The 24,966-nt window shown below is 38.6% G+C and overlaps 1 protein-coding gene across 1 annotated transcript; it reads right to left on the bottom strand.

The window, feature by feature from the left end:
* Positions 1-431: 431 nt before the first annotated feature.
* Positions 432-11,375, bottom strand: COPB2 (coat protein complex I subunit beta 2). The gene is made up of 21 exons (XM_088530212.1): positions 11,226-11,375; positions 11,042-11,128; positions 10,413-10,539; positions 9,765-9,913; positions 8,941-9,087; positions 8,124-8,223; positions 7,858-8,000; positions 7,464-7,663; positions 6,814-6,924; positions 6,453-6,541; positions 6,232-6,338; positions 5,828-5,971; positions 5,214-5,344; positions 4,700-4,907; positions 4,427-4,537; positions 3,398-3,612; positions 3,032-3,124; positions 2,770-2,950; positions 2,560-2,628; positions 1,037-1,126; positions 432-573 (listed from the first exon to the last, which is right to left on the bottom strand). Exons 1-21 carry the CDS (start codon positions 11,277-11,279, stop codon positions 478-480), a joined length of 2,652 nt encoding a protein of 883 aa, XP_088386338.1. The 5' UTR covers positions 11,280-11,375; the 3' UTR covers positions 432-477.
* Positions 11,376-24,966: the final 13,591 nt, after the last annotated feature.

Raw genomic sequence — 24,966 nt, 5'->3', positions numbered from 1 at the left:
TGCACTACTGCAGTTAATATAGCTAAGTGGGATTAGCAGCCGTATTGCTTAATGGAGATGCTTATACAATACATCTATGAGTAATTTTCTATGATAACACTGAGCTAGCTTCAGTGCTCTTAATCAGTTTTTCCTTTTAAATAATTTTATCTAGGTTCTGTGTTCTTATATACTCAAATTAGAAATCATTAAAACTACAGGAAAATTTCTCTTTAAAAGCATTTATTAGCTTCTTAATAAATGAAAAAGTTTGTTATAGGTAAAGGAGTAAGCCTCCATCATACATTTTAACATTTTACTGCAGTAAAATGCTGTTTAAACAGCACCTGTTTAAACAGGTGTTAGGTCTGCCCCTTTCTCTTCCTGTTACATCATCACCTTCTGTTTTGGGGGGGAGGAAAAAAAAAAAAAGAGGGTATGGTTCCCCAGAACTTGATTCAGCTGGAGTACACACTTTGGTCATTTAAGAAGTCGAGTTCACTCATCTAAGATCTCTTCATCCAGATTGATATCTGTTGTATCAATATCCTCAAGATCCAGATTATCTAAATCATCTTCCAGGTCCAGCAGGGTCTAGGAAAAAAAAGACTAGATTAGAGATACAGTTAGATGCAGGCCAGCACAAGTGGTAACTGGACACTATTCTGAAGAGTGAATACATATTGAACACACCAATCTTAGGGAGGCAACTAGAACATAATATTCAGGTAGTTGGAGAAAGAAACTACCTTCATGGCAAGAACTAGAGTCAACCCCCCCTCCCCTTTCAGAGTGGTAACTTGTCCCTACCTCCTGACCAACTCTTTTTTGACTCTGCCCTTCTTTTTCTTCTCTATGGTCACCCAGTTTTTTAAGAAGGGGGCAGCATCCCTACTTGGAACAGAGAGGAATTCACACAATGTAACTGGAATTAAGAGGTCCGGTTAGTATTAAGATGAGAAATGACACCTCATCCAAGCGGGATTTAATCAAGTTATTACTTTATAGGCTAAACAAATTCACTGCTGCACTAGAACATGCCTTCATCTTTAGGTACCTTCTGTTCTCGGGTTGAAAGTAGATCAGAATTCTGTGAAATCGACTTGGTCACGTCTGGTTTAGGAGAGAGAACTGATTCTTCAGGGTGCTTTTAATGAAAAGGACATTCTTTAGCAAGTTCTGCTCAATTTAACTTCTTACAGAGGCAAATAAATAGACAACAGTAAAGTGACCCTCCCAAGCATCTATTTTCACAGCCAAGTAACATTTGATGAAGTTTCTTAAGCATCATAGCTACACAAATGACGTGGCCAACCAAATGCTGAATTTTGGGAGAAGAACTAGCCCAATGGTTCTACACAAATGTAGATTCTGCCCAAGGTAAATGTCCACAAACCCCTGAAAACAGCACTGAACTAATCTAGAGGCCTCCTTAATTCACTTTTTAAGTGGCCATATTTTTCAAAGCTCAACCTCAGTTTAAGACTGTACTATTCTAAAAAAATCAAATATTTAAGAGGAATGGAAAGTCACATGAAAGGCACAGACTTGATTATATTTTTTTTAACATAGGTGATAGTCCTTCCTACAGTTGCTGGGATCTGTGTATCCTACCCTGTAATAGATATAATAAACATTCATCCTTCTTCCTTTACTGCTATGCAAGTTTGAGCTTAAGGTAATTCATCAGTTAATGACATTATTGAAACGAGTATTATTCTATCAGTTGTGTATATTATTTTCATAGCTACATACTGCAGAACTTGGCATATTCATCCTCAGTTGTAAAAGAGGGCTCCAGTATGGGGACATCCTACATCACAACAATCACATCCTTCACAATCATGAACTGAGGGCCAAGATATGCCTTCAGCGTCAAATGCCAAATTAATTGCCGTTTAATGTGTTTCTTATCTTTATAAAGCTACTTCTGTATCCTTTTCAACAAATAGACACAAGCTTGCATTTGCTTAAATAACATGGGATTTAACACAAAAAGTCACTTAACCACGTAGAAGAAACAGAAGTGATCAAAGAGATCAGTTTGAGTTACTTAGAATATTGATTAGGAAGTATTTTCAAATAATGGAACAGGATTCCTAGACAGATTAGTTAGTAAATAGTCATCATTTTTAAATGTCTGTCATGACAAAGAATATGAGTTTTTTTTCTGATTGCTGTGACATGCAACTGTTCCCGCTCCTGAACTTTTGGAGTGTTAGAAGGAGGTAAGATAGAAAATGTTTGTATGTGTATTCCATACTGCAGAAAAATAAATGCAATAGGAGAAATTGCTCATTACTCACAAGCACTTTAATAGACACTTCTCTCTGTTCTAACAAAAGATGATCCAAGTTAAGTTACCCCAGGTAAGAAATAATATCCTAATGAAGAAGTTAATAGTTACAAAAGCAAGTTAAGAGAAGTCTGAGGCAAAACAGTGCTTTCAAATTTCTTTCAATAAAGTCAACAAGAGCAACAGTTCGTCCATTACTGGTAAAGTATCACCCAGAGTAGGTGTTTCTGTACAATAGTGAAATCGCTTCTTTCTTAAACTTCCTTCATTATAGCAACACTGACCTGAGATGCCATAACTTTAGGAGGCTCAAAACCTTTTGCTTCTTCAAGTAAATTTCTTTCTTCATTTGGCTAAGAACAAGAACATATGTTAACGGAACATAAGTTATTTCCCTGACTCATTTAAATCTAAATTTACATATAGAACAGATTTTTATTTCAGAGGAGTAAAACAAAAAAGTAAAAGGCACAACCTGCCCAGTGTTTACTTACAGTGACAAGGGGATATTCCCTAGCTGGCCGCAAGTCAGCAAGGCTTTGTTTGACATAGTCTTCAACAACAAATGCTTCCTTCAACCCAGGGAAGAGATTCTCATACTCTGTAGGATCAGCAAGGGATTCGGCAGCTTTTTGATTGACTTTAGAAAGATTCTCCCGCCACAGTTTAACAACCCTGGAGATGCAAACAATCATCTGCTGTACGCAGCTAATTTGGTAATAACATTCTTTCTTTGCACATGTTCTGAAAAGTTACCTTGAAACCTGGCTTGGCAAATATGTCCGTGCAAGAAAAGCAGCTTCTGGCAGACGCCCAGTTTTAATGAGCAGTTCCAAACATGAATCAAGCCTAAAAGATGGTAAAATATGATGTTAATCAGTATGTTTTACAAAGATAGACTTTGCAAAAGATTAGCTCTTTATTCTATGGTATTATTATTATTAGGTTTAAAAATAAGTAGCCACTATAAAATAATACCATCCTTTCTGAAAAAAATGTGTATCACTGTCTTTCTCCCTGAAATTTTAAATTTACATTTGTTGTAGTTACTTCGAAAAAAAATGGAGTCTTCTGCATGTCAGAAAACAGGAGGACAATCAGAATCTCCTGCTTGATACTTACTTCCCCTGCAGGAAGTAGCTCATAAAAGCTACGTTGTTCTTGCCATCTTTCTCTGCTCCTTCAGCTAACTTGTTCACCATGTTAGCATTTCCTGATGCTGTAGCCAAGAGCAATAGACCTCCATAGTCTTGGGCATGGTGAAGACATTCCTGGGCTAGGCCAAACTGGCATTTACTAATGGCAAGCTCAGCAAGCTGCTTCCATTTCTGTTCTGACTAATAATACAAAAGGGTGGGGGGAAAGAAGAAAAGGGGAAAAAATAAAAACACAGATTTGAATGGCACTTAAAAGATTTTTAGATCTTTCAATAAGGAATGAAAGTTGACTTAAGATACCATATCTCATCATCATATTTGCCCTCCTTTTGAGACACTACAACTCTTACAGCTTCAAAACACACTAGTTTTGAACACAGATTATTGCACAGCTATACCATTATATAAAACAGAAGAGTTTTCCATTAGACATCAATGGAAAAGGTAGAAATGAGTTTAGATAATAAGACAGTATTATTTCTTATAGAAAGTTCCAAAAGTAACCTCTAGAACATAAAAGCATTTTGCCTTCAAGTTGTCATTTTACCATTAACCTCACGATTTTACCACAGGAGCAGTAAGATCACTCCTCTGAATAATGGCTATGGGCCAAATCACCTCCTGTCAATCTTCCTAGAAAGAGCTTAAAAGTTTGTCAAGGGCCCAGAGACCTCAATCCTACCATTGCTATTTCTACTCTCAATAGAGCAGATCAAAACTGCAGATTGTGGCTTGGTTGTGGGTTCAGTTTTATCTTTTCCAGGAGTTCCTGTTGCTTTCTGAGCAAACGGTCCCCTATTCCCACTACCGGGCTTAGATTCCTTTGAAAAACAGAGGCAGAACTCACATACTAAGTTGGGGTGTGTATGTATAGTGCTCAGAAACCTATTCTGCATCTCCGCATTCCACTGCCCTCTCTTGGCACAAACACAGGGCCTCAGAGATTCATTCTAATGCACAGAATTCATGTCAATCACTTAAAAATTATGTTTACCTCTGCTTCCACTGCAAGCTGATAGGCAATTTTTAATTCTCCAAGTTGAAGAGCAAGTTCAAAACGATGCTCGGGATCCGTGGATACTGCAAGGGCTTGTTGTTTGAAGCCCTGAAAGAAAAATCAGAAAGTAAAACTGTGGTCTGTCACATCAAACAACATCCTTGATGTTCTAACAAAAACCCTCTAAAGCAAATATTACAGTATTCTCAAATAAATGTACATTACTAGAAACATAATATGTTTCTGATGACTAAGAAATCGTTCTCTTGCCTGTTTTTCAAGAAAATGTGCAACTCTGGTTCTCTGTTCTTTTGGAATAGTCGGCAGAACTTTGTCGGCCATACCGAAGTCTCTTCTCATCACGGCGGTTTGATATTCAAGCACCGAGACCAGCAAGGAGTAGCTAACGATGTTTAGCTCTTTATCACCCAAATACAGTCTGTTGTCCTTAGGGATATAACCCAAGAGATACATTGTCCTGAAACAAAACAAAGCACATGAATCTTGGATAAATCTGCTACCAAATAGTCCTTAAAAATATAATCCAATAGTTCTCATAAGAGAAAATATGTAAAACTGCAGTTTTTTAGGTGAATACTTTCATACAAGCGTGTATTCCCTGTAATCCCAAGATGATATTAATTGCCTCAGAACATACATTAGCATAATGTGTTGAGAAATAAATAATGCAGGGCAAAGAAGCAACAAAGTTCCCTTTATGTGGACTTATTTGGAAGAAAAAAAAATAATCAAACACTTGTTTACAACAAATGCAACAACTTACCTGTCTAAATGAGCAATAGTGACAATTTCTCCTCCAACATAGTAATTGAGTCTGTTCACAGAACTGGTGTAAATGAAGCAGTCGCCTACCCACAAACCCGTTTTCACGATCTCTTGAATTTCACCAAGAACCTGCAAAATTAAGTTTAAAAAGACATATAGAAGTTATATTTTCTGCTATAGTAAGACTAAAACAGTTTCAAATTACATTTAATCTGCTACACTTCAACAGGTAAGTGGGCTCATCCAATCACATTTCAAACTTGAAAACTGCAAGAAAAGTTTAAGTTATGTAAACATACTATCCAAGTATTAAAAACAAACAAACAAAAAACCCCAAAAAACCCCAAAACAACCACTGTAACTATGAGAAGAGTTAACAGAAAGCTGAAGAGTAATCTAGGCATGAAGATCTCTCAGGCTGGATTTCAAATAAAAGTACTTTTTCAAGAGATGGTCTTCAGCAGACCAAATAGTAAATGGTGAGTATATTGCATCATACTCAGTGTTTTGGAAACTCAAGTTTAGTAGAAGGGAATGCTTTGATACACTTTGGAAAGACTTGTTTCAATCACCTCCTATCCTTGTCACTTGCCATTTTTAAAAAACATTTACCTCAAAAGCATCTTCAATTCCATCCTCAGTGACTCCTTCATGTGTTTCTTGGGCTGCTGCAACTTTTTCTGATAGATATTTCAAAATGAAGAATGATTCTTCTGTAGCAATGCAGACAAGCTCCCCCGAATCAGACCAGAAAATCTGTATCATCAGAATCAATAACGGCACTGTTTAACAAACCCCAGGTTAAGAAAGGAGGATATACAAATTATCACTAGAAAGTACTAACTCTCATAGCAGTTTAGCAATTAAGCCATCAATGTACACTTCAGAGATTTCCCTTTGCTAGAAGAGTGAGATAAACTTAAGTTAAGCTACAACTGTCAGCTTGGTTTCATTCAAGAATAATCAGTATGGTCAAAAACCAATAGAGGCAAGTAGAGAAATATGTAGGCGCTCACATGTTTAGGCTGAATTTCAATTCTGCGTATCAGTTCTGTGTTTTCCCAATCATAGAAAGCCAAACCATTAACAGATCTGACACCCAAGAGGAAGCCTCCATAGATGCCTGAAAAAATAACGGCAGAAGAAATCGGCATTGTGGAGGAAAACCAAAAAACATGCACACAAAACCAAACAAAACACCCAAAGCGACCTGTGTGCTCTAAAAGAGAATACCCACCTTCTGCTCCAAAGTCTGGTTTGAATGACTTCTTCTCTTTGAAATTTTTAAATATCTTTACAACACTGTTGCTCTCCCTGATGGCATATCTAAGTAGAGATTACATGACAAAAAAACAAGTTAATTGGCTGTTGAAGAAGTAGTTTACTAGAATCAGAAGAGCATTCAAAACAACTGTTATTGCATTTGATTGATCTTCAAAAATTAGTGGAGTGCCACAAACTGAAAAGTTTCATGTAGTGCAGTTATGAGATGTTTATTATCCAAGAAGTTTTATTCTTCGGGCCCCAGGTACAGCCTGCACAGTCTGAAAACTAGCAGCAAATTTAAGATTATACAAAGCAAAATTTACAATACTTACTCAGAAGAATCATGTGCCCATACAAACTCCTGGGCAGAACCAAAACTCTTGTTTCTCAACGCCATAGCTGTGTAAATGATGTATTCACCATCACCACACACTACTACAAACCTAGACCAAGAGAAAGAAGTGTTGGTCAGACGTGAGTTGGACAGACACTATCAAGTGGATCGATAATCTGAGAAGCTACTGGAGAGCTTAGCCTCATATGATCCTTGCCAATGCAAATAGAAAATTTATACAACTTGTAACTGGATTTTTTTTTATACTTTGCGTCACTGTCTACTTGCTATTCCCTCCTACTTCAGGTATCCCTTTCAGTTCAGCTTATCTGTTCATGAAGCAATAGTCACAGGAATTACTGCTATTAACTTACATATTCTGGTGGTGTGTTTTTTTTTTTTAAAAAAAAAAAAAAAAAAAAAAAAAACACTTCCTCTGTCTGGAGTTGAACTTGTCTGTTTAAACTGTTATCTCCTACAAGTGAGGGCCAACTACTGCTCTGCGATTTCACATTTCCTATAGCTGCTCGTTTGCCATAGGCTCTCAGCCACTCCTAGGGTACATGCAAGTAAACTTTTCTCATTTCAGATATTTTTCCATACAAAAGTCAAAAATACATTTAAGTACTTTATTCTAAAATCTCTTACCGTCCATTAGGGTTGTGCTGAATTGTCTGTGGATAGATTTCACAGCTCCCCATATCCTTTACAGCCAGTGGCAATCTTTCTCCATCTTTAATTTCAGCATCTCCCATTGCCTTCAAGTTAGCCTGTTGGACTTCTGAATGCTTAGCCCAAATAATTTTTCCATTTGAATCCATAGACATGGCAGGTTCTTCACGACCAAGCTAGGAAGTGTAGCATAAAATTTAGCATAAGGAGAAAATACATCCTTGACTAACTTTCCTTTCAATTCAATCTATCTATTGAAATACTAGGTTAAAGTAATTAAAATCAGCTGCTTTGTAAGTAACACAATAATACAATACTACTTAAAAAAAAAAAAACATTTTCCATTTGTTTTTCAAACGGGCAAGTCTACCTTAACAATAATGCTGCCTTCGTCGTATCCCAGCGCCACGTTATTGGACCCTCTCAAGCTGGCCACACACCACACTCTCTCCATGCCATAGTTGAGGGTACTTTCAAGGCGGTACGTGCTCGAATGCCAAATGCGCACGGTTCCTGGAAGAAAAACATGACTTTAATCTTCTCTGAAAGGCAGGGGAGAAGGTGTGCTGCCCCACAACACCAGGTTTCCCATAAGTTCTTGCCCTATTCTTTATATAACAGAAAACACAAAATTACCATCTTCTGAGCCTGTGATTATGATGGGCAATTCGGGGTGGAAGCTGACGCATGACACGTTCTGAGCGTGCCCCTCCAGGGTTTGCACACATGTTTTATTCTGCAAGAGTCAAAAGGACACAGATAAGCACGTTGCTACAGTTTTACATTAATTTGTTAAAAGATATCCAAATATTACTTTGAAATCCATTTGTTGAGACTTGTTCTAGTAACATTTTCACATGGCTAAAGCAACAGTATTAAACATATACTAGAAAACTAGCACTGTATTGAGATGCTTTCTCCTTTCCAGAAGGAAATACTCGAGCTATTTCTCTTGACATAGCTCCTCCTCTTTTCAGATGGCCTTTTGCCTCTCTGAAAGCTTTCTTAGGGCAAAGATGAACAGATTATGCAAGGCAGCATTCATTTCAAAATCAAAGCTAAATATGTACCTCTGATAACTAATTAAAAGAGATCTAATATCTTCGCTCTTTAACAGTATCACAGAGTTGCAAAAGACAAGTTTGCTCCTTGAGACTGCCCAGAGTGAACTACAAAACTCACATATACACTTGTACATGATGGCAAAATTTGAAGCAAACGCAGTTTAACAGTCATTATTGCAGAGCGTACTCAAACAGCACCAGAACTTCTTGGTTCAGATTTGCTCTAAAGGAGTACGCTTCAACAACCTGGAAGTACTCCCCTTTCATGAAGTTAATCTTGGCCACTTCTGGCCACACCAGCACTTACTATAGTCTTCCTAAGTCTTTGTTAATGACTTTCCTAAGGCAAAGTCTGTCCAAGAATTTATGAAGAGCTGAACATATGATACCTGGTAGTCCCAGATCTTAACCAACCGGTCATCGGCACCTGAAATGAGGTATGGCTTGTCCCCTCCGCTGTAGTAGTCAATGCAGTTTACACCTTTTTCATGGCCCTCCAAAGTAAAGTTGGGTGAAGAAGATCCAAGCTGCCACACCTTGTAAGAAAATAAATAACCTAATTACTGATCTTTTCCACTCAACTGCGCCAAGCCTAAGTATCCCAATTTATGTTTCAAATTCGGAAAGTGCAAAAAGTGTGCTACAGGGAAAGTTTTAGCAACTGTTATCAAACTATAAATCCCCAAGCACAAACATAAGCAAACATTTCAAGTTGCATACATTGGGTTCACAACTCAAAGCCATGAAGCTGTTCTCCTTCAGTGTTTTCTTTTAACATACTAAACTATGTAAGATGCTGTTTGTAGGTAGAAGCATCTTTTTTATCAGATCTAATCCAGTTGGAATAAGCTTTCAAACTTTTGCACATACAAGGATTTTTCCTTTTTCTCCGCCCACACCCTGCCCTGCCAAAATAACCATTATCTCCCCCACAATATTTGTGGGTACTCCAACTAGAACCACAGCATTTAATTAAGCTTTGAGAACTACGTTTCAAAGATCCAAGGTAATAGGCAATCTTGTAAAGTTATTAACTTTCCCAGTACAAGCTTAACTCTAAAACTGTAACTGGACCAACATACTGGTCCTCGCACACTAAAAATGCTATTACTGCACCTGTTTTTAAGAATTTTAACCCACTGTCCTCACAATCTTAGTACTTTATACACTCTGTCTAATATGTAATGATTTTTTTAAAATACAGTTTCTCTACCTTGATTGTCCTATCCAAAGAGGCACTGGCAAACTGATTATTGTCTTTTGGGTTTATGACAATCTGCATGACATAATGGGTGTGCCCTTCAAACACTTGAGAACAAGACCATTTCTTATCCCAGTCCCAGAGTTTAATAAGCATGTCATCTGAAAAAAACACAAGCTTTTGTTAGTTTAATATGTTCTAACATCCACCTTCTTAAATTACCTAATTCTTAGTAACTTCTAGATCAAGGCTTATCTATCCCTTCTCCTTAAAAGGAATAGGAGAAACTGCTAATAGCCAACACAGCTTTTTATCTGTATGACTACTGCCCTTGCAGGGACCATGAACACTGCAAGAATCTCTCAAAGTTTTCTAGTGAAAGTACGAAAAGAACAAGACTTTTAGATCTTTTCTGCTGAAAACCATAAGCTACTATATTTTCATTCATAGGTAATGCTGATAGTCCTTTTTTTTTTTAAAAAAAAAGTGAACATGTCTGGCAAAGAAATAAGGCGAGATGACAACTGATGGGTTGACCTCTTGCTCAGAAATTCATAAATCCAACAGGAACAGTAAGACAAGCAATCCCTCACTACATAGAAAACTGAAGCCTAAGAAGGGCTGTTTCCCAAATACCCAAAAATACCAAAGGCCTCTTACCACTGCTTGTCAGTATGAAGGGCTGCGTAGGGTGCACAGCAATGCAACGGATGTAATCGGAGTGTGCTTCGAACATGTGAACTCTTTCCAAAGTATTGTAATTGAAAACTCTGATTTGCATGTCATCCTAAGGAAGAGAGGAAAACCAACCATTAAAACAGGACTCTGCCTAATACACTTTATGTTCAATACAAAGTAGTTAGAATAAACACACCATCATTAAGGACTTTCTAACAAAATGAGCTTTAAGGACATGACTGTGATGATGCCCTGCTGCTGAAAAGTTGTCTTGCCCTTCCTTACTACTACTACTACTACCAAAACTGGGTGCTGAGTGCATTCCAGTTGACAGCAAAAGTTGAATTCAGACTTAGTTTGCACCACATTTAGAATTAGCCACATTATTTGCTCACTAAAAAAAAAAAAAAAAAAAGGATAAAGAAAGAAAAATTATATTTTTAAGCTAACACACAGAATAAAAATCTCTGGGTAACAGTTACGAAGCACTTTTTTCTCCTTTAAAAACTGTATCAAATCATACTACTTGGGGATATACAAAGACACACCATGAAAAAAAAAATCAAAGATAGTAGAATTGCACAAAAAACAACAAGATGATGACAGCTTACAGCTCCAGTCACAACCCAGTTCTTTCTTGCCACAAATTTGGCAGCTCTCACTGGCAGATCACACACTTCAAAGGTCTTCACCAGAGTCTGAGGAAAAAGAAAAAAAGTCTTATTAGTAGTATCCCAGTGCATCTAACATTGTAAAGTTTATTTCATATACAACAGAGGGAGAACAACAGGTCACCTGTGTTTCGTGATTCCACACGCAGACGCTGCCATTGTACAGGCTGGCCAGCATCCATGGCTCGGTGGGATGCAGGTCTACGCTCTTCACCCGGTCAGAGCGCGCTGTCAGCTTCCGCTTTATATCAAGTCGGAGAGGCTAGAAAAAGAAAAAAAACAAGTTTACAATACTAAATCATTCAACAAAAAAATACTAACATAGAAACACGATGGAAGGAAAGAAAGTTAAACCTTAAAAGAAGGCGAGTAAATCCTGCTTTTCAGACAGATCACTTCTCTTCCCCACTTCTCTGCTTATTTACTTTGGTGTGACTTCCTAAAACAACTGATCTCTACTCACACCAGTAAATCCCTTGGATTTACTCTCATGAAATCTGAAGTTTTCACACCATAAGTAGTATGGACAACACAGGCAAGGAGAACATGCCCCACACAGCTTCTTAAAAACACCCTGATGTTTCTCAGCTACCAAATCAGCACTAGGAGAACTGGCCTCTAATGTTAAAGTTAAAAAGGAAAAAAAAAAAAAAAAGAGCAAACAACAACCAAAAAAGAGATTTTCCTTCTATTTCCCTTGTAAATACAGCTAGTAGAAGCTAGTTACCCCCACTGAAATAGCCAGTAACACTTGTCCATTACCAACTTCTTGGTCCTCTGCGGGCCCCCCTGCTCCGGCACGTCCCCCCGGCTGATCGCACCAAGCACAAACCGGGCGGGAGGGGAACGCTCCGGTCTTTGGGGCCTCCCCTTTCCCCCGGCAGCCTGACACGAAGGGCCTCGTTCACACGGGAGCACAGGGGTCTCTCAAACACGGCGGACACCCGACACGCCTTCGCACACACGAAGCCTCCAGCGCAGTTAACCGCCCGCAACCCCCGGCAGCCCAAGGCCTTTCCTGCGCGGTGACAGGGGCAGGAGAAGCCCTGGGCAGGGGACGCCCAGTTCCAGCACCGCGACCCGGCCCCCAGGCCCTGCCCGCCCCCAGTCGCTGCCGGAGCCGCGGAGAGGCCACAGAGAAGCCGCGGCGGCGGCGGCAGCCCCAACCCCAGCCCCAGCCCCAGCCCCAGCCCCAGCCCCAGCCCCAGCCGGACGGGCCGCGCTCACCATGGCGCTCGGAGGCCCCGCCGCAGCGTCGCTCCGCCGCCCCGCCGGCCGACGTGGAGCTTCCGCCCCGCCGCTCTCGCGAGAGGAGCTGCACGGGAAGTCCTACCTCGCGAGAGTGCCGCGGGGCAGCGGGGCATGCTGGGAAGTGTAGTCGGGACCCCCTCCCTCCCGCTGGTTTTGGCGGGAGTGGGAGCGCGCCCTGCTGCCTCAGGAAGGCTGTAACGGTCCTAACGGCTGCAACGGTCCTAACGGCTGTGGTGGACGCTGCAAGGAGCCTTTGTTGTCCCCTCCTGTGTTTGATCTCAGAGCCCACACTTAAAGATAGAGGTGGGAAGCCGGTCTGCTTGCCTGGGAGTGAGTGATGGAGGGAAGACAAGGATCCTGAGTCACCATCACTGGCTCCCCCTTGGCGCTTAATGGTGGCATTGGCCAGGGAGGCTGGGAGCCATGTCATGAATGCAGCAGGGCACTAAGGGCACTGCTAAGCAGGGCACTGCTCCTTCCAGCAGCCCAACTGGCCTGTCCAGAGGTCAGTTGGGTCCTCAAAGAAAGATCTTCATCTTGGTCTTTCTTCTTTTCATCTGCAGACTTTGTAGATGCCAAAGGCTACCTGACACATTCTTTCCGTTCTTCATCCATTTGTTACTTAAACATACAGAAATTGTTACCCAGAACAGAGCTTTGTAGCAACATTACAGCAAAGGTGAGATTTCAGACAGCATCAAGACAGGGATCCCCTGCTGAAACACTGCTCCTGCACTGCTTGCCAGATTAAACTTCCACCTGCAATTGAAAGCTGCAAATGCCATTTAACTCTACAAAGGAGAGAAATTACAAGAAGGCTAGTTATGTTCTTTAGGTTACACTTGGAGAAAATACAATGATACGACGATACAATTTAAGCATTCGACTGAGGATTAAGCTCCCACCATGCTCCATCCTACAACTCAGGAAGAAGGACTGTGTTGCCCTGGAGTGTTTTGAAGAACATAGAAACAAGAGGTTGACAAAAGGTTATACTACCTTACCTTTTATTATTTTTACTCCAGGAGAACCAAGACAGATACCTAAAATTAGAAAGACCGGTGAAAATGAGGCAGAAGCAAGAGAAGGGATGCAGTGTTACCAGCTGGCACTGGTGAGTTTAAGCTCATGTATACACAAAAACTTAGAATTTCAGCCCTCATTTAAAGCCTGTTTAGAGTGATGATTATGGAAAAACCCTTCAACACATCTGAATATAGAATTTCATAACGCAGAATCTAACCTTAATCTTGCTTAAAAGTAATGATGTGAGTAAAACTTATGATTTTTTTAGTCTATTTTCTGATGTTTTAGACAACTGAGGTGGCTGGAATAGACTGGAAAACTGAAAAAGAAATATAGGGGAAAGACACACTAGAGAACATATGTAGTGGGAGGGTGAAAAAACACATTGTAAATTTTTCCTTGAAGAACTCAATAGCCAGAGAGGGTGTAGAAGAATTGAAGATAGCAAAAAAGGTAGGTGAAAGTGGAAGGAATAGAGCTAGTTCGTCAAGAAAATTACAGCACTGAAAGGAAGAAATTCGTTTGCTGTTAGCATCATCTCTTCCTGCAAATTATAAAAGAACTAAATTGCAAAAGGGAGGCAGAGGGTGTAAGCCAAGGATGACGTTATAGTGTGAGAGAAACAATAAACAAGCTATGCTGTAAGAAAAAGACGTATTCATCACAGATGTTAAATGTAAAGATATGAATTCTGCCCCAAGGCAATGACCCACAAATTGCTGGAAATTAAAGGGTTATACAGAGGAATATTATTTTGTGCGTGCATTTTCTTTTCTCTGCATCCTCCTCCTTCGCCATTATTTAGCCATTATTTCACCTGGGGTGATATGCAAAGTGAATGAGCCCTTGGGCCACCTCTAAAAAGACATTCAAAAGCGATTTACTAAGAACAAAATCTCTATTTTGTGTTCCTTTGTCTGACCCAGAAGCTGTTTTTATGCCTATTTGTTGAAAGATATTATTTTCAGAGGAAAATAAAGCACACAAAATGCTTTCTTCCAAATGCAGCAGAACAGAGGAAACTGCTTCCTGTGGATTTTGCGCTGCTCTTAGGTATCCTGTTGTCCATTTCATACTCCTAGCTCTTTGGCGAATCGCTAAGCTTTGCTGCTGCTTGTTTTGGAGCAACACGCACAGGGGGCAGTTGGCTATTTTCTCATGGTCCTCACAAAAGCCTGTCATTATCTTGTTTGGGGAGAAACTTCAGGTTATCTCTTTATATTATTTTTGTGTCTATGTGATATCTTTAAGACCCTGGACAAGGAGAAGAAAGAGGAGAGAATGGAGCAGAGAGAACGATAAAATCACTATGGTATCAGTAAGAGTGCAATCACAGTACCTTGCTACCTTAAGAAACCAAGTTAAAGCTGGCTGAGAATATTTGCAATGCAATGTGCACTATCCTGCAACATTGTTGGTTGTAGAAATACAAACGGCATTTCTGTGAAGTGTAGGTATGTGTGTATAATAAAGGAATTAGTAATACAGTGTTGCAGGATACATTTCCTGTACGTGCAAAGCTACTTGTAAATCTCTTGCAAGGCTAAGCACGAAGTATCAGAAGGGATTTTCTTATTTTAAAAAGTGTGTTCTAAATAACTGGCCAGTTGGCATCTGAAGCAATAACATTCTGACAATTAATTTATTTAAAATTAACAAATGTATTGGAGTTCTGTAATACTGGAATTTTACACCTTCATTATTGATAATTTAGTTAGAAATACTGCAGCTATAACAGAATTACAGCAAGAAGTACACAGTAGTATGGAGGAAGTAACTTCAAGGTTTGGCCAATCAGTTATTCCTTATATTTTCAGAGATCTCATCTTAGATCCCTTTGGCTGTGAAATTATTGGCAATTTGTGAACTTTAATAGCAACAAAAAGTGTTCTAGAAGCAGAATAGGGCATTTTGGGATGCTCTTTCAAAGAAATAGTAATTTGGGGTACCAATCACAAGTAGCTACAGTCTCTCCTCAGCATACCAAACTTTTAACAGAGAAAGAGGGTGTGAAGAATAAGTACCAGTGCATTTAGTTTCTCTCGCAGGTAAAGGCTAGAGGTCTGGAAATAAAATTGAGGCTCCAGTGCATGGAAATTCATATTCAAGCAAAAATCTAACAGGTATTCCTAGCTGGATCCTAACTAAATAGAGAGTGTGCTGCTGCTGCTGCTTGTTACAGTAAGTACAAGAGAGCTTGTTACAGCCCAGTCCTGGTGGTCCTTGGTTGTTCTGCCCAGGGCACCATCATTTTTGTGTAAATTCTGAACCATTTCTCCACATCTCAGTGCCAGCTTATATAGTCTACAGGGGTGTGTCGTGCCCCTCAGGATCATTGTTGTTTGCTTTGGATCACAGTTCGCTAGCATCTCTAAGACTGACTAATTTTATTAGTTGGAGATAGTACTATGGATTGCTTACTAATTCCCTAAATATTTAGAGTTATTTTCTAGCATGAGTCACTGTGTTATTCTCACTAGGTGATTTCTTTTAGAGTACACAGAGGCTTTTATGTAATTAGGTCAGCGCTATAGTATGTTGCCAAGTGGTTATTTCATATGCAGAACTAATGTGAAATCCTGTTCATTGGCAAGGGTTAATAGTTGAAGTGCAGTGAACTGAAGTAAAACTCATTGCATCCTTAACTAAGAGGGTGATAGGATTAATGGAACACAGTGTATTTAAAGAAAAGGTGTTATTAATGTTTAAGTTGCAGAGCAGGAAAGCATTTTTGCCGATAACAGTTTGTGTCTCTCAGCTGAAGGTATCCATCCCGGGTCTCTTTGCACGCTCAGGGAAACATACTCATCTAGGATACACTCATGACTCATACACAGAGATCCAATTATTCAACACCAGTAAAGAAGTCAGGCACTGTAGCAGAACTGTAATAACTATAGGGTTCATATTGGAAGAAGATAATCTCCCCTTCTTCAAAACCCAGCTATCTGCCAGCGTGGTAACAGTAGTGGCCCACCTGTGCTTAAGGTCATAGTTTCAAATATCAGCTGTTGCTTCAGACAGAGAATAGAATGATACGGAAGCTGCATATGAAGAATGAAGATAGTATATAAAGAAAGAATTGGAAGTTTTAGATTTGAAGCCACCTAAAATAATATTACCTGTCACTTTCATTATAGTTCTACCTTTTCAACTTAGAATTCTGCCAAACTTCAGCCACAGGGGTTTAGATTTTTTCTTGAATTGTGTGTCTGCATTTGAATAAGGGGCCTTAGCCAGCTTTTATTTTCAAGTTTTATTTGATAGGTTTGGTCATTTCTAAAAGGGAGCACAAAATGCCAGTTTCCTTAAAATCAGCAACTCTAAAAGCAGCTTCCAATAGGGGATGATTTTAAGTAGAAAATATATTTTTTGATTATAGCAATAGCGCAGTAATCTTACCCAAATACTAATAATGAGGAGAGAGCTAATTACAAACAGGGAACTCTAACAAAAAGGAGGTCAGTGAGGGAGGCGCTGTGAGCTCAAGTATTTATTGTATGTGCCACAAAGACCCTTCTTACCCCCTTATGCTGCAGCTTCTTTGTGTACACTTGATTCATTAGATAAGTGCTGTCTTTATGCCATTTATGTAATCATTCAGTCTTCATTGGCCTGATAATGCTTCTGATTTATTAACACTTGCTTCTTTTCTGAAGCCTGTAGTCACAGTTTTGGCAGAATTCCATTTCCATTAAGATCAGTGGCAAAAGGGCAGGTCTTGAAGCCACAGGAGCAGGATGCAGCAGTGTATATCCTTTCAGGTGCTCCTCATGTAGAGCATACAATTTATTTATTTGTTTATTTTTCATGAAATTTACAATGTCTTCTGCTATAGCTGGATGTTCATGCTATTCTTTTTTATCTAGTTCTGAGGTTACAGATTGATGCATTACATTCTGCTCATTAAGCTTATCTGTCGCACCTTTTTTAGGTCTCATTCTGTTTAGTTTGTCTGCATATAATCTTGAGACAGTGTGAACTAGACAATTTATAGTTTCTTCTTGTCTGAGGAATAACAGTCCAATAGCTACTTTAAAATTTCCGACTATTGTGATATTCATGATATCAGGAAATACGTGATTTCAGGAAAAGAAGGCTAATTTGTTTTCACTTTTAATCGTTATTATGTATTATAACATTATTACTGATCACAGAGTTGAAGCCTAGGAAATGTTTCAATATAGGATTTTACCTTAAGCTTGTGAAAAACGTACTAGTACTACCAAGCATCAAAATGATCTGTTGCATCAGCCCTCTGGACAGTGGAAAATACTGCCTTTTTAAAACTATGTATATGTATTAGACAAGATTGGCGTTGAGTTTATCCACATGTGAGCAGTTACAAAAGATTTCTAAGAATGGTATTGTGGGTATTTAGTTAGGTTGATGGCATGGTGAGCTCTGGCTTTTGAGGGAACAAAGCTGTTTGGATTCTCTAGATCTAGAGACAATTTTGTGTTTTCCAGATCTGGGGGTAAGGTTTCTGTCCCTCTTGTAACATCTGTGTGTATAAAGAGCAGCCATTATTCGTTCATGTTGCCTGCATGAACACTGTTTTATGAGTTTATAGGATTTGTTTAATTCCACTCTCAAATGCAGGTTGAGCTTGTTGTGTGCCAGGCACAAAAAACCAACACTACTACCAAGTTTTTTTCCAAGTCAGTATAATTTGACTGTCAAAAAAAAAACTTTTAGAAACCCCAAATGTGACCATAATCCATAACCATTCCCGTAAGAGACATGTGATGTTAAGCATTGATTCTGGCACAGTTGTTTCAGGTGAAAAGTTGCTCCATCAACACTGTTTTTATTCTATTTTTAACTTGTTTTCAGTATTTGTAATTTATTTTATTTTATTTAAGAAAGGTTATGCCTTTTGTATCCCTTTGGCTTTGTTCTGCATGGACATCTTTTGCACTGTGTTTCAGACGGCACTCACAGAAACGTAGGGCATTTTAGTACAAGTGTATGTGTGTCTTTGTAGTGAAGGTTTTTCTTAACATAGTTGCAGTAACAAGTATGTTATGAGATGCATGACAGCAGGAAGTAGTGGAAAGCTCTATTACATTTTACTGCTTTTGCTACATTTATATATACATTTACTACATTTTACTCTTTTATAATAATCACAATCATCTAATGTCAGAGGCAGATGTGACACTGTAATTATATACCCAGGATTTTTACAAGCGCTGTTTCTTTCTTTTTCCATTTCTGGTAAGGCCTGTTAAAAATTTCTATGAGCCAAAATAGTTATATATGTAACTCAATAATAACAGCATGTGCTGTGTCCCCACCTATATAAATGGATACGAGCTATTTTTAAAGGGCCATCCAAATTAAAAATGATTATTTTTAGTAATGTGTAACTAATACATAGCTGGAATTTAAACCCCCCAAAGCAGAAGTGCTTTTAAAGTCATGATGTTTTTTAGTATACACATATTGCCATAAAAGTTTTTGTTTTAGAAAATGCATTTAATCTTTTAAGAATTTTCCTCAGCTTTTTGATGGAAACGCAGCAGTCGGGGGTGAGCGATGAGCGCTGCGAGCTCGGGTAGCGAGTCCGGCGCTGCAGCTGCGTGTCCAGGGCGCGAGCCACGAGGTGGCAGCTCGAGTCTGTGCAGCTCCTGCCTTTTGTTCTCTCGACCGATGGGGTCTGGACAAAAAGTCTGAAATAGTCTCTTTAGTAAATGCTGAAACTGGGGAAAAGTACTTTATAAGGCGGTCATAATGTCTTTTAAATGATAAAGTTGAAGTCCTTCTGCTCTAGTAAATAAAATTATTTAAATACAGTTTTCATCACTGCTTTAACTCCAGCCTGCTTGTTACTTTAACATTGAATTTTACCTCTCAGTTGTGCCAATAATCTACTTTTCTTGTCTTAAAAAAATAACTTTTAAAGGAAAAAAAAATCAGGCTTTTTTTTTTTTTTCATATCCAGCTGCTCCATAGCTTATCAATAGAAGCAGGTCAAACCATTGTCCTTTGCACCCTCTGGAAACAGATATGTAACATGAGTGGAAAAATACTTGTGTAAATGCACTCCAGTAGCTTTTTTTCCTTATAGAGATGTCTAAAGTATTTTTGTATTGGCATAACTATACCCATTTTATCACATGTCTGAAGGTATTTGTAAAAATGAACAGTAATGCTAGTATGGGCATATTTATACCTTTATATAATTTGTGTGTAGACTAGGCTAAAGAGATACTGAGATCTTCTGATTAATCTCCAATTAGTCACTGTGGTAAGGCAAGTCTTGTAATTCCTCAATCATCAGTCTCTGCACAAATAAACTTCAGGTCTGTAGCCTTTGATATAAAAACAGGTTACCATAGTGTAACATTGGCTCCAGAGTGAAATGTGTGCATGTTCCTACCTGGCTCTACCTGGCAGTATCTTGCTATTAGTGTAAGGAAAATCGCCTCAGCCTCCTGTTGAAGAAAGCACAGGGCATTTCCTCATTTGTCAAGCAGGGCTTCAGTGTAGACATTTATGGATCGACAGTTGCAATTGAACACTTACTGGCATGAAGTTGACCCAAATTAACTCTTCACTTTGTGATAACTTATTTAACCCACTAGTATGTCAGAGTGCTGCACTGAGCCAGGCTATCCGTGCTAGGATATTGTTATGTTGCTGCTCATCCGTGGCTGCTAGTCCAGCAAGTGATTTGAGATCATCCACTGATGAATATGACCCTCTACCAGGCCCCTGTAATTCTCATTGCCCCTGCGTAACCTCATAGGGCAGGGTTGCTTCAGTGCAAGATAAGCTGAGAATGGTGAATCAGGTAGCAGTAGGGGTAACCCAAATAGCCTATTGCTGCGAGCAGATGAAGTTGTATCTGCAATTAAAATTAAGGCAACTGTGGAAGCTGCTCAGACTTCTTCTGAGGATCATATTTAGTCCTGCAGTCCAGTGGCCAAGGGTAACATTTTTCCTGCTTTTCCAATTTGATAACAGCATTCATTTTGCCCTGCTGCAGAGTGACTATGCAGTCATCATGACAGCAGAAAATCTGGTTCTGCTTCCCATTTTAAATGGCACAAGTTCACTAAAACAGAAGTAGTTCAATTATGATCATACAAAGCCCTTCTCTGTAAAACAGTTATTTTCCTTTAGTGACTTTTGATGTGCTAACACTTCAACTCAGTGTTCATATTTTCTGTGTACTCAGTTTATGTCATCAAGGAAAGCAATTTGCTGTTATGCTACTCAAGGCACCCATTAGCAGCAAACAGCAATCTGTGTTTTTAGAGAACCAAGGCTGTTATTTCAGAAAGGAAGACATTCAACTCTGCCTTAATCCTCTAACCACTAAAGCATGTCTTGCAGGTGTTTTTTCTTGGCTCTTTTTACTGATACTGGCTTCTCAAAGTGTGTAGGAAATGAAAATCTAATTTAGATTAAGTTGCTTTTAATTTATTTCAAAATAATATGTTATGATATATATGTATATATAAAAATATACATATTTAAATTCTCAATTAGCTTTTGAAGATAGCTAAAATATTTGCCATATGTCACATGCTCCTATTTTTAGTTGGGTGTTTTGAATATCTAAGCAAAAAGAAAAAATGTTTAACTTTAAAACCTAGTCCCTAAATTGTTTAGGAATTTTACTGTAGTGCTTTATTTTTGAATGTTTGAAAAAGATGTCAGTAAAAGTGAATCCTAATCATGATTTCTCCTGACACTAAATGATACTTTGAACTGTATATACATTAAATTCTGGAGCTCCAAAGTCTAAGGTCTTCCTTTTCCGTAGATGTTTTTAAGACTTGACTCAAATAGTAAGATTAAACTGACTGTGACCAGCATGTCTTTTAATTAGAAATAAATAGACCACACCATGTTTTAAAGGAGCAGTAGCACAACAGCAACAACTTATTGCTGCAGAAATAAACTGCAGAACTATTATTAATTCATCCGTTATTTGTGGTGGATAATGTAATGTTTCCATCATTACATTACTTCAAATAGGGCCTGATCTGACTGAACTCAATAGATGAGTCTACAGAAGTTCCCATTGACTTAAGCAGAATTACTTACTAAATAAGGCTCCAATCTACACGTAAATGCCCTTATAATGATATTAAAAGTTGACATGCAGTTAAAAAAAGTATACAGAAAAGGTAAAATTACATGTTTTGAGTGTATTTTGAGTGTATACATTTGACTGACTTGTCATGCCAACTGAATATGACAAAGACTTCACTTGAGCTTTTATGCTGGGCGGAATAGTCTTTCTGTGATCAAGGCAGATACATTTCCTGCAGTAGTGGTGAGTGACTATGAAGTAAATGCATTTTTCAATCGATGTGTTGAAAAGACACATCTAAGAATTCATTTGGGTTTTAGAACTACTCCATTGTGGAAGAGCACTGCTTTAGTCTGGTCACCCAGAAAATTTAAGTAATCTCTCGCTTTAGGGCAGCTTCAGGGAAAGCATATATTTGTTCTTCGGTTGTTACAATGCTTTATTTCCCTGCTATGTGTAGGAAAAGATAGCCCATTTTGAAAAAAAAAAGCAAGCGAGAGCAAGAAAAGAGACAAATCAGAGAAGTGGGGAAGTAGCAAAAGGGCTATATATTAAAAATCAATCAATAAAACAAGTATTTCTGTGTGCAGCAGAACTAATGAAGCTTTGGTTTACTATGGATTTTGTCTCATGGCTGCATTAACTAGTATCTATATGACCTCCAACTTATTATTTTCCATAGTGAGTGCCATTTATGGTGTTTTGACCCTAAGTGATTTTTCTGGGACTGGATAAACATGAGTTAACCTTGCAGTCTTATAAAAAGTACTGTATCTGACCAATTATTGTCATAAAAATTGTAGAACAGTTGTATCTTGGATACAACTCTGTGTGCCCTCCTTCAGATTTGGTCAAAGTGCATTGGCCAACTGGTTGAAAAGCCATGGGGAGCATAGGAAAACAAATGCTGTGGGCATGTATGCCTCATTTCCTTAACAAATGACTCTAATCAGCCAATTGCTCCCTACATGTTTGTGAATAAAAAAATGAATAAAATGGAGGAGACAGCTAAAAAGCTTCAGAAAATGCCAAGCTTTGGGTGCGGTGATGAGAGGCAGCAATGGGCACCATATATGAAAATCAACTGGAAAGAATGCCCCTTGCAGTTTCATGGGGAGATACTCTATTTAACTTTCATGCCATGGTTTTCTTTCAAAGTCGTAACTAAGTTCACAGGGGCAACCTTTACAATAGGGTTTATCAAAATTTTCAGAAATCCCTTAAGAAGCAGCTTTGTGACAGTCTATTGCCAAAACTCAAAATAGCAGTAAGCTGAAGTATAACAGCATGAAAATTGGTGAAAGAAGAGAATTTCCAGCGTTAGAATTCTAAGGCTTGTATCTCAGACACAGTCAACATGAGTTAAAGCTAAAACTTTTCTCTTAATACTCTATCTGGCCATTTTCTTCACCAAAACTGTAAGACTAATATATTTGAGGTCTGTCTGGCAGTCTTGTCAGCCATTAGTACAAGAACAGCTAAAGGTTCAGTTCAATTTGCAGATGGCAAGAAAATGAATATCATAGTTGGACCTAGGGTAACTAAACAAATAAATGGATACATTTGTTTATTAATAAATGCATACATTTTCTATCCATACTCATTGTGCATCCACACCTACAAGGTCCTTAACTACAGTATTTAAAGCCAGACAAACCTTTTTGCAGTAAACACTTTCTGCTGCGATATTGATGTGTTTATTGATCTTCCTTTAAATGTGGTTGGATGGATGCAAAAACAGAATCACAGAGCAGTAGCCCCAGGAAACATCTAAAGGGATCCTCTAGTCCAGGTTTATGCCAATGGGAGATTAAATTTTGCGCATTTCTTAGAGACTCCACAAGCTATTCAGGCAACCCCTTCCTGGTCTTTACAATGCCAAGGCCTCTACGGCTCAGAGGTGTTACTAACGACCATCTGAAGTGTCCCTGGTGCCATTACAGTTTGTTACTTCTTGTCTCGTCTTTGGATATGGATAATAGTAAGCAGCTTTTCATGTTTGTGTTCTCAGGCCAAAATAGGTTCTGGGTTTGCTACCACATAAGGCAACATTATGAGTGTTTCCATGGATTCCCCCACCTCGGAGAACTCTGGAATACTTAATCTTGAGCATTGGTTTCCCCCTTCTGTTTAATTATGACTGAAGCACTGTGATGTGCATTATAATTAAAACAAGCTGGAAATCTAGAGAATAATTGACAAATTTTTTTGCAACTCTTGAAAAACTTGTCTGGTTAATTTTATTTTAAATCTCATTTTCATAAAATGATTTATTTTAATCTTCCAATCACCATCCGCATAAGAAGTATAATCAGCAATCCAAAATTAAAATCCTTTGCAACCTCTGCCTTTCAAATCAATTACAAATTAAATCTAAAAAGGTTGTATTTTGATGGAAGAAAAACCTTTGTAAGTAATCTGAATGCATCAGTCCTTTCTATTCGTGTCTACTTAAGTGAAATATACTCCCTTAGTTAAAAAGAACGTAAATATCATTAAAGATTTTGTTGTTGTTGTTGAAATTTTGTCTGTCTTCATCAGGTCTTAAAGTAAATTCCGGGTTAAAAGCTTTAGACTTTTTGCCAGATGGCAGGGGAGTAGAGATCTTTCACAAGCAGCTGATCAGCAGAGGCGGTTAAGATAATGGAAAAAAATGGAAGATTTCAGCCAGATTCTACCTGGCCGAAGATGCAGAGGCTATGAGAAAAACAGCATCTTAGCAATGGCCATTGAACACTGACCATGGAACATTGTTGGTGGAAGCATTTACAGTATTACCTTACGGCATTACTTTCTTCTTTTGACAGTTGATAGCTAAATGATTTTCAGGGAACAAAACTGGTTCAGTCCTGAAGATTTTTAGAAATCTCACCACCACCATTTATCACCATTTCTCACCATTTCTTATATACACCCGTGTCATTTTCATTTGAAAAGTCTGTGACAAATAATTCTACTGAGTGTCTGCCCAGTACTGTACTCACCAGGAAGTGCTTTTGTTAATACAGGCTTTTCTGTTGCTTGGTTCAGAAGGCTGCTGGTAAATTCCCTTCCTGTTAGCTGTGTTTGAGTAATATTCTTGCTGCAAATGGCAGCAAACAGTGAAGACCATAGTACATGCAAGAGGGCCGAGCAGTTGTGAAAGGGCATCCTCTAAGTTACCAGAGAGGACTGTTCCTTCAGTGCAAGGATTTCATCTGCTGGTGACTGTACAGATTCCAGACTAAGCTAACAGCAAATACCGTGTAAGCGAAAATACCTTTGGAAGGAATACATTGGAAGTAACTGTCTTGCAACATAATGAATCGCTCGTTAACTGTCCCCATTCTGTGCATGCAGGCGTAAAAGATACCATCAGTTCCTGTGTATCAGACAGTTTGAAGTGAGTTCTGAGAGAGCAGGAAGAAAATGTTTCATAGTCTTGAACGTTTTCTTACTACCTGTTAAAAGGCGTGGAATTTTCTGCTCCTGAATTTGTAATTGAAATCAGATCCAGTCTTCTCCCTAATTAAACTTAAGTGCCCAAATGGACACTTTA

This window comes from Tinamus guttatus, unplaced genomic scaffold (genome assembly GCF_059628265.1).
Source record: "Tinamus guttatus ecotype Peru unplaced genomic scaffold, ASM5962826v1 Tinamus_guttatus_pri_ptg000364l, whole genome shotgun sequence".
Taxonomy (NCBI): domain Eukaryota; kingdom Metazoa; phylum Chordata; class Aves; order Tinamiformes; family Tinamidae; genus Tinamus; species Tinamus guttatus.
This window is presented reverse-complemented; position numbering and strand designations above follow the sequence as displayed.